Source organism: Triticum urartu, chromosome 6A (genome assembly GCF_056163025.1).
Source record: "Triticum urartu cultivar PI428250 chromosome 6A, HENAU_Tu73, whole genome shotgun sequence".
In the NCBI taxonomy this organism is placed as follows: domain Eukaryota; kingdom Viridiplantae; phylum Streptophyta; class Magnoliopsida; order Poales; family Poaceae; genus Triticum; species Triticum urartu.
The window spans coordinates 46,246,001-46,260,698 of NC_141878.1; the positions used below are offsets into that span (position 1 = coordinate 46,246,001).

At 46.8% G+C, this 14,698-nt stretch overlaps 1 protein-coding gene and 1 long non-coding RNA gene across 3 annotated transcripts; one reads left to right on the top strand and one right to left on the bottom strand.

Annotated features, from left to right (window-relative positions):
- The first annotated feature begins 4,197 nt into the window (after positions 1–4,197).
- LOC125516010 (disease resistance protein Pik-2-like) lies at positions 4,198–10,745 on the top strand. Of its 2 annotated transcripts, none has more exons than XM_087531194.1 (2): positions 4,198–9,074; positions 9,982–10,745. In XM_087531194.1, the coding sequence occupies exons 1-2, from the start codon at positions 5,648–5,650 to the stop codon at positions 10,116–10,118; spliced, it is 3,564 nt and encodes a 1,187-aa protein (XP_087387320.1). In that variant the 5' UTR covers positions 4,198–5,647; the 3' UTR covers positions 10,119–10,745. The 2 variants fall into 2 exon arrangements, with proteins under 2 accessions (XP_087387320.1, XP_087387321.1); XM_087531195.1 differs by having other exon boundaries at positions 4,199–9,070; positions 9,363–10,745.
- A 140-nt stretch (positions 10,746–10,885) lies between these two features.
- LOC147963775 (uncharacterized) lies at positions 10,886–13,851 on the bottom strand. The gene is made up of 3 exons (XR_015609415.1): positions 13,671–13,851; positions 11,821–13,401; positions 10,886–11,693 (listed from the first exon to the last, which is right to left on the bottom strand). It is a non-coding gene; the product is annotated as an uncharacterized LOC147963775 (long non-coding RNA).
- Between the last annotated feature and the right edge of the window lie 847 nt (positions 13,852–14,698).

The following is a 14,698-nucleotide window of genomic DNA, read 5'->3' on the forward strand; positions in this document are numbered from 1 at the left end:
CCAGCCTCCACCTGCGACTGTCAATCCACGGGCTCCTGTTCATCCACCTCCACTGCGCGCTACTCCACCGGCTACTGTTCAACCAGCCCTCTCCGCGGGCTCCTGTTCAACCACCCCTCCACGGGCTACTGTTCATCCTGCCCTCCACCGTCTACTGTTCATCCTGCCCTCCACGGGGTGGTCCTGTTCATCCAGCCCTCCACGGGGTCCTGTTCATCCAGCCCCAACCGGCTCGATCGATCGGGGGTACTGTTCATCCAGAGGCAACATCACGGGGTCCTGTTCATCCACCCTCACCGGGAACTGTTCATCCAACCCCCCCCCCTGCAACACTCACTGTTCATCCAGAGGCAGCATCGATCGGCTTCAGTTAGCAGCAGTAGCGAAGGAATCGCTCGATCAGGTTCAATTAACATCCATCGATCGATCGCTCGGGTTCAGTAACGCGTAGCCTGCAGTGAAATCGCTCGGCTTCAGTTAGAGCCCAACGCCTCGCTCAGGTTCAGTTAGAGCTCAACGCCTCGCACACACGCGCGTACGTACGAGAGAAACGCGCATCGCTCGGCCCCCGACCACCCACCGTAACCGGGGACTCCCCGATATTTTCCGCGCCCTTGGTTCTACCACAGTTTTTTCCGTCATGGACAGCCCAAAGAATGTCATGCAGCTGCGTCTCCGGCCCGCCCAGGACGAAAAGCCCATTTTCTGCCATGATTTTTTGTCATAGAAGTAGGAGCCCACCACATCTATGATAATACCGTATTTTTTCACAATTATCGTCATAGAAGTGTCATAAGTATGACAGAAAAGATTTTCGTTCGGCCCAAAATGTCACGGATGTGTCTTTTTTTTGTAGTGCAATTTCATCCCGCCCGGGTCTGGTTGGGATGTATGCAGCCTACCAAACGCGTCATTGGTCTCATGTCCCGGCCTCCTGGGGAACCAGAAGGAGAGGAGCTTGTCCGTACGCGTCGTCAAGTTGTGTACGTGTACGCCGTTTGGGGCGCGCGCGGAACCCGCACAGGTACATCAGATGGGTGAAAAGATGATCCTACCCTTTTTTATGAAGAGGTACGCAACAATCTCATTTGTCCTTATGTCTAGGGGTTGTACGGAACAAGAAGTGACAAAACTATCATATTGCAACATCTTTGTTTTTTTTTCTATTTACTGCAGTTAACTTTAAAAACTAAGCAATATTTTCTCTTCGTCCTCGCATTAAAAACGATCAAGCATTATTTGATTTCTGAGACAATGAGGCATCCGTCGATCCGACACTAAACTATTAATTTGATCAGGACACTAAACAACTTAAAAGTGCTAATTAATGTCTGTTTCTCAAAAATAGGTTAATCTGGAGAATATTTTACATCCATTATTTGGGTGTGTGAGCACAACTCTTGAATGAGTCTCCTCTCGGTCCTCTGGAGAAGCAACACGGACATATTTTTGTCTTCTGGCTGTCCTTTTTTTTGTTGGTGTCTATCAAAGGTGTAGAGTTGATTTCGACACGAAGCACCAAAGTGCTCGTGAGATGAACAGATCCAGACGAGAACAACTACTTAGCACGACGACACCCAGGAATTGCCATGCGTTCTTGGCGATTCAACGCTGCACGCGTGCGTGCAGAGCCATTTACTCACCACTCCCTGAGCCAATGTGTTGCCTTTTGTCCACCGGTGGGTACACGGGAATCAGTATCCTTTAAGTAAGTGGAGGATATAATATATTCTGCGCTAAATAAAGTAAAAAAGGTGGAGGATATATCGCTTTATAAAGCACATGTGCGTGGCACAGAATTAATACCGGTGCAACTTGCGCATGTCCCCGTCACAAGGGAATGAACTCTGGTCTGGTGTGAGGGAGAAGAAAACTAGTATTCCCTAGACTCTGCATGTGCTGATATCCACAAACTTTGGCTTAATCTATAACTCATTTTGAGATAATAGAATAGGGGTATCAACAATGCACCCTTAGAGCATCTACAAAATCCGGCTCCTCAAACGTCTGCGGACGCGTCCGCGGGCACTGACCGGCACCCCTCATATTTGCCATCCTGCATCCACGTATCTCATATCCGGCGTCTTACATCCATACTACCCATGCATACGTTGATCTAGCCTACGTGATCAGACGATGGACAACAAAATTGAGTTGTAAAGGAACACAAGATCGACTACAAACGGATCAACATACTTCACCACATCCAAAAGATCATAGTTCTTCCACGGACAAGTTCACAAACTTCTACAACTAAAACGATATAAACATTGAGGAGGAGGGGGCCGGAATCACCACCTCCTCGCCGGGCCTTTGCCCTTCCGGTCGCCGGCGCAGCTGTAGGCGTCCGCGGCTAGTGGAGGGTCTTGGTCGTCGGGCGACGAGCTGCAGCTGTCGCCACCGTCGGAGAAGACGATGAGCCCCTTCATACGACGAACCGCCCTGTCCTGCTCCCGCTTCAGCCTTGCCACCTACGCCTTATCCGCCGCTGCCTCCTTCAACTCGTGCTCCGGCTACTCAATGGCTAGCCGGAGCGCCTTGGCGTTCTTCCGTCGGAGGCGGCGAGCGTCCGTCTTCGCCGTCGTGAGGGAGCGGCGGTACACCCAGGCAAGAAGACGTGCGTCCTCGTCGGCATCCGGCTCCATCCCGCGGCAGCGCATGGACTACTCCGCCGCCTCCCTCTCCCGTGCACACTGCCTCTCGCGGCGCATGGTGCACGCCTATGACTCCGGAGTGCGCGTGCGGGCCGGAGGCGCGGGCACAAGCACCCAGCGTTAGTCGCGTGCAGGAGCGGCCGCCAGGGGAAGGAGACGACACGGGGCCGGCATGGACTGTGCTGACCGGGCGTCGCTGCGAGCGAGTCAGGAGGGGCCAGCTCCGGCGTCCGCGCTGCGCTGGCGCGGGAGGTGTGGTGACGCTCCATATCCGGAGCTGCCGCCGGACTCCACCTTGGACCGCTCTAGCGCAATGCGGAGGGCCATCTCCTCCTCGTAGTCGAGCTCCGAGGTAGAGTGGCTGCCGGAGCTGCTCATGGTGGTGGATGGGATCGGAACCGGAAAGGGACATGAGTGGACGAATGAAGCGAGAGAGGGAGAGAGTGAGCTAGGGTTTGAGCTCGCCGTCCGAATTGAGGTTTTTTATGGGGCCCATGATGGACCGGACCTGTCAGACGGACGCGCCCGGGCGTGCCCGGGCCGCCCCATATCCGTCCTATATTTGGGCTGGATATGAGGGGTGCCGGTCAGCCCGGACATTTGAGGCCCGTTTGAGAGCTATGGTTGGGTTGAATTTTTGTGACCGGTCACTGACCGAACGGCTTATCTGGACGGTTGAGACGGGTATGAGAGACCCGGCTGTAGATGCTCTTACTAGCGAGTAGCATCCGTCTCCTTTGACTCGATCACCAACCATTTGAATATATGTTGATTGCTGGGTTTAATCATAGTAATCTTGACCGTGTCTAACTAGTTACAGTATTAGCCAAAGAAGGGAGGTTTTTTTGCGGGCAAAAAAAAAGCTACTAACTGAGAGATCATGGAGTTGGCGAGGGGAGCAATGGGCACCCTCCTCCCCAAACTTAGAGAGCTGCACCCTTGGTAGATGCTACTCTGAAAAATGCGAGCATCCACGTACCCAGCGGTTCTTCCACCCATACTAGTCTTGTCCCAAAATGTTTTGCATTTTAAGTCAATTTTTTACTTTCACTAAGTTATAGAGAAAATATCAACATCTAGTACTAAATAAGTATACTATGAAAGTATATTGTATGATAGATCTAACTAGCAGGGCGGCCACACATTTGCGTCGCTAGACTTTTTATTGATGGTATATATTTTGCTGTCAGACTTGCTTGAATTTAGACATTTAACATTATCATTTGATACTATATAAATTAAATGTTTTACAAATCATTAAAATTATTTGGCTTGAATTGGTCTTTGAAGTTTGAGTTCAATTTTTTTTTCATTGCATCAAAATTACTCGTATTTTAGACATATTTAAAAATTTTCTTTTAGTAGTGTATTGTTAAGATCATTTGTATCATCTCCCATGCGACTCAGCAAATGTGCTCCTTTACCATTGTATTGTATGCAAAAATAATTTTAGTTTCACTGCTCACTGGGTGATCTTTGTAAAATCTAAAACTGAAATATTGCTAGAAATATCTGTAGAACTCTCATTGATTTTTTTATGCATAAGTGTCAATCAGATTCTTCCATGTAATAGCATGAATTGATCACCCTCCAAAACAGAATGAAAGAATTCTTAGTAGTAGTTTAAACAGTAGAAGAACTCTGCTGTTAAATATTTAAGAAATACATGTCTGTCCATCAAAATCATATCGATGCTTATAAGTTCATCAGCCGAAGGGTTGATTGAATCCCACATTCTCATTACCCTGGCTTTAATGTTCCGTGTTTGTCCTCTTGTGGTTAATCCACTCAACTTCATGTACGCCATAGAGTTGTTCTCTTCAAACGATTTTAAAAAGACTTGTTTATTTATAATGCACCTATGAAATTTAATTAGAACTAAGTGATCTCACTAATCATCAATGCACCTGAAAACAGGTTATTCATAAGGAAGTTGAGACATGTTGGAAATATCTAAACACACATGAAGATTGCGGTTATTACCCAAAGTTGATGACGTTCCTTCTGCCCTTGGTTACGCTGGGCGTCCTGCTGCCTGGTCGTGCCTTCGATCTCCCAGTGCGACCGAGCGTTGTCAGTGCATATGGATATGTTGATGTGTTGTTGTGCCTTTGATCTGCTGTACTCGTGGTGTCATGGCATGTTTTATTGTGACTTCGATTCGCTGTGTGCGCTACCCTGCGCTTATATTAGTCCAACAATTAGAGAACCCGCACTGGGCTATGGATGAGTGCCCGTGTGCTTCTCAGCTTGTATGTGCTTTGTTGTGGCCAGAAATAAATCCTTGTGCATCTCAACAAAGCTTGCATGCAGAAAATCAATCCGTTGCTTCTCAGCTTGCATGTGCAATAGTATAGATCTGCGTCCTTGCCTAATCTCTACCATTGATACATCTTAGTTTTAGAGTGGCAAATCACCACCGTTCAATAGTATAGAAGATAGATGGTACTAATTTGGTATGATAGATATCGATACTATTTTCTATAAATTTGAGCAAACTTCAAAATTTTGATTAATTTATAACAAACTTTGGAATGCAATGTATTATGAGACGGAGAGAGTAGTATTTAACTGTACATCGACGATCTCATAACATTTGTTGTGATGTGGTTCCTCTCACCTAAGTACTTAACATTCCAGCAAGCTTGCCTTATCCATTTACTGCATCAATCCCGCGGTCAGTGAGGTATATTTATCTGAGAGACCACCGCTCTAGATCTTGAATGTGTTTCAGTAGAACGCGCACGCGTGTGTGCATGTGTATAGTAGTGTGAGCGTGGGTCCTTGTAATCCAGAATAAAAAAAGATTGATATAGACATGCAATCCATTATTTGTCCACGGCATCATAAAAATCCTATTGTCTCATCGATTGCATCCTGCCCAAGCCAGGTACGGTACCCACAATCCTAATACACGCACGCGCATTAGCATGCTATAAACTAAACCAGCGCCTAGTCACAGCCACACCAGTGGAGACCATCGAGTGCCGGCGATGGCTGAGCTCGCTGGGGGCGCCGTCCGCTCGCTGTTGGGCGTCATCCGCGACGAGGCTAAGCTGCTGGGCAGCGTCCGTGGTGATGTGCAGTTCATCAAGGAGGAGATGGAGAGCATGAACAGCTTCCTCCTGCACCTTGCTGGGAAGACGCCCCGCAGCGGGGAGCATGGCGAGCAGGTCCGCACGTGGATGAAGCAGGTCCGCGACCTCGCTCATGACTGCAGCAACTGCATCGACATCTACCTAAGGCGCGGTGATCCGGCGGTCTACCGCGCCAGAGGAATCCTGCTGGGTTACGTGTGGTGGGTGCCTTGGTTCGTGAAGAAGACGCTCGCTCAGCACCTAGCAGCCACACAGCTGCGCGACCTCAAGGCCCGGGCGCGCGACGTTGGCGAGCGGCGGCTCAGGTATGGCGTCGAGGTCCCGGCGAAGGCAGAGTCCGACAAGCTGCTGACGGAGGCATCGTCGTCATCGTCGTTTCAAGCTGCTGTGGGAGTTGCAGCTGAAGGAGACCATGACTTGGAACAAGACTACTACGCGGCGATAAGCGATGATCCCCGAAGGGAGCTAGCCTTTTCCAAGCCTCGCATTTTTTACAAGTGCACCGAAAAGCTAATTCACTGGCTCGAACACCAACAAGAGCATGGTCAATTCCAAGCCATCGCCATTGCAGCACCGGACGAAGAGGATGGAAGCCAAATTCTGAATGAAGCGTTGGCTCATGATTCCGTCAAGGAAAAGTTTGACCACACATTCATTCTATGTGACTGGTCTTTCCTGCAAAAAACATTGGATTCATTTGTCAAAAGAAAAGAACCCTGGGATTTTCTTGATGACATCCTGCAGCAGCTGAAAGGGGAGGCAGATGAATCGGTCAAAGAATTTGGTGAGGAAGACATCGACGAGATGATTGGGAAGATCAAGGAGAAGATCGAAGAGCACCTGGAGGAAGCTGATAATAAAGGTTGCCTGGTTGAACCCTTGGAAGTACTCCACAGCATCTTGCAGGTGCTGCTCCAGGACACCAACGCCGGTGAGGATCAAAATCAAACCCAGGAAAAGATCCTCAACGAGACAGTAGAGAAGATGAGGAAGTATCTGCTGGTCGAAGCAGCAGGTGAAAAGGCCAGCTCCTGCAGGATTGGCGTCGAGCATCCCCAATTCATAGCCATCCTGCAGAAGCTACTTCCCAAGCAGGCCACCACACCGGGGAAGGCAGCCACAACTAAACCGGGCGAGGATCACATCGTGAAGAATATCAAAGACATCACGCTGAAGATTCAAGTGCAGATCACGCCAGAGCTGCTGCCAGTGTCGCTTCATCAGCAAGATAAATCAGTGGAAGAATCAGGCAAAGACCAGCCGTCACAGCAGGACTGCAGGGAGAGGATTGAACAAGTCCTGAGGAGGATCAAAGAGCATCTGTTGATTCAAGAAACCGTGGGGAGGGTTAGAGAACACCTGCGGGGTACAAGGACACTGGTCGTTCTCCACAATGCCTCTGGCTACAAATGGGACGAAACCGCAAAGGCCTTGCAAGATTTGGGTTGCAGTTCAATAAAAGTGGTAGTTACCACAAAATACATGCAGAGGGCCAACGAGTTTTGCTATGGGACAGAACCAATTGTATACTCTTCCATTGAATATTACCGCAGTACAGCGCTCCAACTTACAAATCGGCGAGTCAATGACGACGAGAGGTACAACGCCGAAATTTTCCATGAGATCTTGGAGAAATGTAGGGTGGAGATGTCGGTGGATCCATTCTGCATAAAGATGTTCATCCATGCTCTGTTTGCCAATCCAATGAGGAGCAGAGAGGAACTGGATAAGTTGAGCAATAGCCTCGTGTTTGGAGGATCCATGGAGACTAATGGCTACAAGATGATCAAGTTCTCCTACGACGATCTTCCTAGGGAATACAAGACCTGCTTGCTGTATCTAGCCATCTTCCATAAAGACGAGAAGATAAACCGTAGAAGGTTAATCGGACGGTGGGTTGCGGAAGGACTGATAACTAGACAAGACTGGCCTAGTTCAGTAAGTCAGGCCGAGCATTGTTTTGAAGTACTTGCCGACTTATGGCTTGTCTGTCCTCATGGCATTGGTGTTGCAGGGAAGGTCAAGAGCATTACAGTGCATGAACAAGTGTACAATTTCATCACCAAGATGGCCAGGAAAGAACACATTCTGGACACGCGTCTGTCTCGGAACCTGGCTCGCCACTTCTCCATTCTCAGCAACATCAGGCTCCGTCCCTCGGATAGCATCCTCGACTTTTTGAAGCAACCATCACGTGCATCATCTCAGTTAAATCTCGTCAAGGTCCTGGATCTGGAAGGCTGTTCATCCCTGAGAGATAACCAACACTGGCTCAGGAACGTGTGCACCTCGTTAATACTTCTCAAGTATCTGAGCCTAAGGAACACAGATGTCACTCAGCTGCCTCAGGAGATCAACAGGCTCCAACAGCTGGAGGTGTTGGACATCCGGCACACTCCTATGAATGCCTCCGCCATAAAACACCTCATGCTACTGAAGCTGAAGCGTCTACTGGCTGGTCAAAGTATAGGCACTGACACTGGTGGTGGTGGTGGTGATGCTAGCACAGTTTGCACTGTCCAGAAGATGCCTCACAAGGTCAGGAAAATGACAGATCTGGAAGTGCTATCCCATGTACAGGCTTCGAAACATCATGCTACTGAGCTGAGAGAGATTGGCCAGCTATGGCAGCTGAGGGTGCTTGGTGTGGTCATTTATGACTGGAAAGCTCAACTTGAGAACTTACTCCAAGGGATCAGCGATCTGAATGAGTGCCTTCAGTCTCTGTCCATCGAGATCAAGCCTCTGCCTATCACTGCCAGCAAGGCTGCTACTCCTTGTGACATCCCTGCAGCCAATGCTATCAGTGCCCACTGTAAAAACACACCCAAGCTTCTTGAAAGCCTGAGCATCAGTGGAGTCACAATGCATGGGGGTCTTCTCCAATTGTTTGCTACAGGCTGCGAAAAACTTGCCAAGGTAACTCTTGACAACACCTTGTTGGACCAGCGTGATATGGAATCCCTCGCAGGTTTACACAACCTACGCGGCCTCAGGCTCCGCCATGTTACTTTACACACTGGGAGCATGCTTATAATCCAGACCAATGGGTTCCAAAATCTCAAGTATCTTGTTGTTGAGGGGGGCGGCATCACTGACATCAACTTCGAAATCACCGACATCGACTTCGGACCTGGAGAAGCTCCTAAGCTTGAAAAGATTGTCTGGCTTGTCGACGGGATAGAGTCTCTCTCGGGAATCAACAACCTTCCCAAGTTGAAGGAAATAGTGTTCAATGATGGTGTCAGGCTACCAGATCAGGTGAAACAAACCTTAGAAGATCATCCAAACTTCATTGATGATAATCGCGACTGGCAGGCAAGTTCACCTACTATTCCTTGACGACATTCCAGTATGTTTATACATTACGAGAATGTCGGCCTTTCATTAATGTATCCTCATTATAACACAACTTAACTATTGCTTGTTTTTAATATATTCTCTATAGCTTTACAATCTCCAAAGTTCACTATTACATCAATTTAAGACCTATTTTTCACCAGTTGGCAAATATCTATCTAAAAGTATTTATGGTTACACACATCAGTGTATGTCTTGCCTAGCTATCTACTAAACTAGTCATAACTTTTTTGCTGCACGCTCTTTACAGGCCAATGGTACTCTTGATGCCTTCTACAATCTTCTTGCCGATTGAAAGGAAGAATTGTCAGGCTTCATTCGTCCATCAAGGCAAAAAATTGGCTATTTGCTTTTAGCGTTACAGAAGAAAATTTTAAAAATGGTTATATCCTTGCTCTGTAGCATTAGTGGTTCGTTCCTTGAATTAACGCGTAAGTCGTTTATAAACCCCAAAAAAAAAGGATATAGGGAAAAAATGAAAAAAAAAGTGTTGCTAAAACGTATTGCCCTTTCTTAGTTCTCTGGTAAGTAAAGAAAAAGTGTGTGCTTACCTTTATTTTCTCTCTATTTTGGGTAATGAGGGTGGGACTGGTGGAGTTAGTTTTCAAACAAATAATTTATTTTCTCTCTTGTGTGTTTGTGTGGGTTGGGGATGGGGGGTGGAACTCCGCCTATGCCATTTTAAGGTAACACTTACAATTGCGTAGCCGGTCCCAAGCCCGGAAGAAGGAGGAGGGACCAACCATGTGTTCATAGCAATGTTTACGATATCAGTAACTGGTAGCTGCTTGGTCGGATGCTGAGTAGGAATTAATTGGCGAATCAGCCTATTAACAGAATTTATCAGTAACCCATTTATTGGTAGGTAGAGGAGCAAAAGATGGAGCAGGAAGAGGAAGAAAGCTTGGGGAAGCTGGCTGGAGGACAACGACGTCGCCAAGCTTGGGGGTGGGGGCGCAGGCTGCTCCTCCTGGATCCTGGAGTAGGGGAGACGCGAGCTGGCTGACATCACAAGTGGCTGGTCAGGGAGGAGACGGCAAGCTCAGGGGCAGGGGCATTGGCTGCTCCGTGATCTTAGAGGAAGGAGGCCAGCAGAACTGCGGAAGAGGGGAGGCATGGGCTAGCTGACATCGCTAGCGACTGTTCGGAGCGGCGAAGGCTATTCCTCGGGGTGAAGGGGCAGGAGCCCCAAACTTCAAACGCGGGGGCGACCGGGAGAAGGGAAACGGGCTACTTTTGGGCCAAAATAAGCTATGCCTCCTCCGGGAGGTAATCAGCACACCCGATAATTCCTTCTGACCGCCGATTAATCGGTTGGCAAACTTAATTGACCGAAGAGGGAGATTTCGATTTGTTCAAGTACCGAGCTGCAGTTAACTTAAATGTGGGCCGATATTTGGAACATTGGTTCATAGTGGGTTGTGTTGACTCTGCCCATTTTATAGTGGAAATGAAGAAACATGTAGGAGAAACTATGCTTTCTACGTATTGATAAAGAAGGAAAATACCTCCGAATTCAAGCTAGGGAGGATTTTTTTTCTGTGTCCCTAGCCGTAAATGAACTGATTCAAACCCATTTTAGTTGGTGATTACACACACCATTTGAGCATTCTTGAATCATTTCCCTCAATCATTTTTCAAGCTGTATATTCTCCATCTTTTTTCTGAATCTTTTTTGGTCAACTGCCCGAATCATGCATGTACATAATCTGAACAAGTTATATACCCACATACAGATGTGGTGTTTGCTAAAGCGGAATGGTCTTGATGGCATAAGAATTTGTGGTCTATTGTTTCCTTGGGGTGACGCCGTGACGGTGAATAGACTATTTACGGCACATAGAAACAGAAATAACAGAACTCTAGGTTGTTGCTTGGCAGTGCATTCCTTACCTGAAGCTAGCCAAGTGATCCCAAGGCATTTCCAAAGAAGACACTGGAGAAACGGCAGGTCCTCTCATGCTCTTTGTGCATTCCTTGTCTGAAGCTTCCATTGCACCTGCAGAATCTTTGGTACCAGCTTACCTTACTTGCAGGAAAAGACAACACCTGGGATTCTGAACCCTCCGTTTTCATTCAGCTTCAGCACTAAACGGCCTACTTGCAATCTCAAGTTTGCACAAATCTTGAGATCACGATGAGAAAATTAAAGACATTTATGAAATGTATAATTAATCATGGTTTTGCACGTACTCAGGTATTATTTATTTATCTATTACCAACGAAACGATAGAGATCGTCTATGTATTATTATATGTTCAATTGTTCGTTGCGGCAAAAATATCCCATGGATCATTGATGGCAAGTAATTTACATGTTGTGCCTTATACTCTTGCTGTTTGCATCTTTCGAAATTGAATCTTGTTCTTGAGCAAACAACCACCAACCTGACTTGCACTTTGATTTACCATTATTTGTTTGCATACCTTGGATGCTTTTCAGACTTTGTAACAGATAAGGATCTAAAATTACAACGAATCTCGCTAAAATATGAAGTAAAACATACCGATGTAGTATGTGCAAAGATGAGCACCAATATTTCTTCAATATGGTGCTCTTGATGTACAGGCAGGCGCCTCACCTGCAAAACATAAGTAACAACCAGTATCATATTCTGTTAATTCCAGCCTAACTATGTGTTCGTCTGCTCATTTTAATTGATGCAGATGAAACTTAACTCAAGAAACAAAGGTTGGACAGGATTCAACCTGTTTCTTGAGCAACGAAACCAGCAAGCTGACGCTCATTTAGTTGGATGTTTTCCTGGATCTGCTTCTCCATCGACGGGTTACACATGCAAAGGACCTTCTTGAGCTGGAACTTGACTGTACATTTCGTCTCATTCACCTTGGCTTCTAGAGAATCCTGGTGAGAAACAGGAGTCTGACAACTTGCCTGCATGCCATCAGCACTCAACTACTAATACAAAGGATCAGAACAAGGAGATGCAACCAACTCTCCTCATACAGTGCAGGGAATGTGATGCGATGCAACAAAGCTCTGCCTAATATCGACAATACAGCAACAACTTTGAAAAATTATTGATCGCGGTGCATATGAGAAATGGGGTTCTGTGTATTATCTCGTCACATATAAATCCACCTGATACAAAAAACACTTTCCATCCATAGTAATATCAGGAATAAGATGCAAGTAAATCAAGAAGGTTCTGCTAGCAGAATATGGTTCACAGTAACAGACCAACCATTATAGCAATTAATAAGTTTAAGATAGAATAGATCTAAGACACACATCTACAAGATGTCATGACCAAAGAAAGATTGCTCTAACTTGTAACCTGGTCAGTTCATACTGTGTATTAATGATGATGTAGCATGAGAAAACAGAGATGCAAGAATATATATACTCTCACATGGTTAGTTTCCAACCAAACAAAAACAACATTTTTTTTGCTCTAACTCAGTGAAAATAATGTGATGTGTCACTTGTACATTAAGGTTGACATCACACCATTGTAGACATCCAACTGTGCACGGTTCAAGTTAGAGAATAAACAATTATCAAGAGCATTAGGTGCTGGACTGGCCGACTGTGTCCCCTGGTGGTTGGTACCATTGCTGCAGCAAGCAGTAACAATTGCCGCCATATCACTGGTTATGTACACTGAAGAAACCTGGAGCATCTGGGTGCCTTTATATTTCCCAGCCACACAACAGGAATATGGGCCGATTGTCCATGTAGTCTCTGAAGAACTGAACCAAGTGAACATTGTGTCATTCGTACCCCTGAAATCTCTACGGATCTCGGACCTGAGATCGGATCCTGTCAATCTGGAAATCTCCGTGAGTAGTGAGTATCAGCAAATAATGGCAATTCTGAACTCTCTGATACAGTTTCTGCTACTAGCTACAGAGGAAATGCAGCTCGCCACTCTACTTTGATGGCGCCCTTGTTGCTGACATAGATGACACCACCCATGAATTTCCTCATGTCATTGTTCTTCACAGATGACATTTCTGTTCCAAGTAGAGACAAAAGGATTGTGGATGGAGGAAACTGATAATAACTGGAACATTCTAAAACAACAATATCAGTACATAACCCTTCAAAGGAGCATGTGCAGCTTGTGGAGACTGCTGAGGAACTGGCGGTCGGAGGCCTGGTGCAGCCAACGGTTCCACAGAGGGTGGTGGGGAAGCCGAAGCAGATGAGGATCGGGTCTCCCTCACAGGTTGTCGTCGCCGAGCACCTTGGACACCGTGGCCGCCTCCGAGCACCATGGTTGTGTGCGCCATCCAGAGATGATGTCTTTGTTGGTATCCATGACCCTGAAAAATTGAAATCAGCAGCGAGGAACAAATCAATCAAAATGTGAGCGGCTGACAAGTGCATATTACAATAACCGTCAACGCAGCGGGGATAATTTCTTCAGTTTCCCCATTGAACAAGCGGAGGACGAAATAAAATTGGGGAAAGGGGTTCTCCTCATCATCAGCATCAGCATCCGTCGTCTGTCGGACTAGCCTGGGGTCGGCGGGGGGCGGTGGCTACCAAGAAACGAACAAGATTGGGAGAGAGGGGAAGGAGAAGAGCTCACCTCAATCGAATCTGGAGAGTGCTGAAGAAAAACGGTCGGTGGCCACCGCTGCCGGAGATTGGTTCCCGTCGCCGGCGCCGCCCCTCCTCTGTGTTTTCCGGTGCGGCGCGGTCCGCCTCGCGGAGCTGAGAAGTGTCGTGAGCAGAGCCTTTTTCTTACGGATGCCGAGTTTTATTTTTCTGAGGGATGCCGAGCTGGGCTAAGTGAGGTAAATCAGGCCTGTAGGCTAAGAGTGAAGGCCCATACTGTATACTATCAGAGTTCATCAAGCCACTTTTAATTTAACGCGGAGAGGCAAATCATTGAGTTTGATTTAAGGGTAAAGCTAAATTCCTGCCGACTGTTCGTTAGGGACAGGCACGCACGCTTCGATTGTCGTCGGATGCGCATCGAACGATCCCGCGAAAGCCCACCTTTTCCCGACTTTTTTCGCCCATTCCCGCACGTCCCGGCCCGCAGTGCGCTATGCAAGCCCATCTTCTCGCCCGCTCCCGCACATCACGGCACGCAGTTTCGTTTTTAGTGCTTGCCATATAGGCTCATTCTGTTTTCTCGCCACACATCCTTTTTTTTCTCCTGTAAGGACTTTTTTGGGTGATAAAAATCATGCGTTATAGAGGATTCGAACCCTGATCGTTTGATACATAAACTAGCCCAACAACCAACTCACCAAGTTTATTTCTTGTACCGATAGAGGAAGTTTTTGTAGTTGACTTTTCTTGTGTAATCTACTAGTAGAACAGAAAAACATATGCGAAAATTCAGGATTTTTTTTTTGAGAAAAGGAAATACACACATTTGTTGGTTTGGAAGCATGGTCTCTTGATAAGCATGTTGGTCCAACAACAATCTCTCCTCTATGACGGGGTATATATCACGATATTCTGTGCAACATAGACATGATAACATATGTACAAATGTGGTGGTAACTCTGTCACGATGGGCAGTAGGGGGAGATATAACCTTCATAACTTTTGTGTCAATAACATGGAATTTTTCACATAGCAGGCGTGATAGTGTACGCTCAA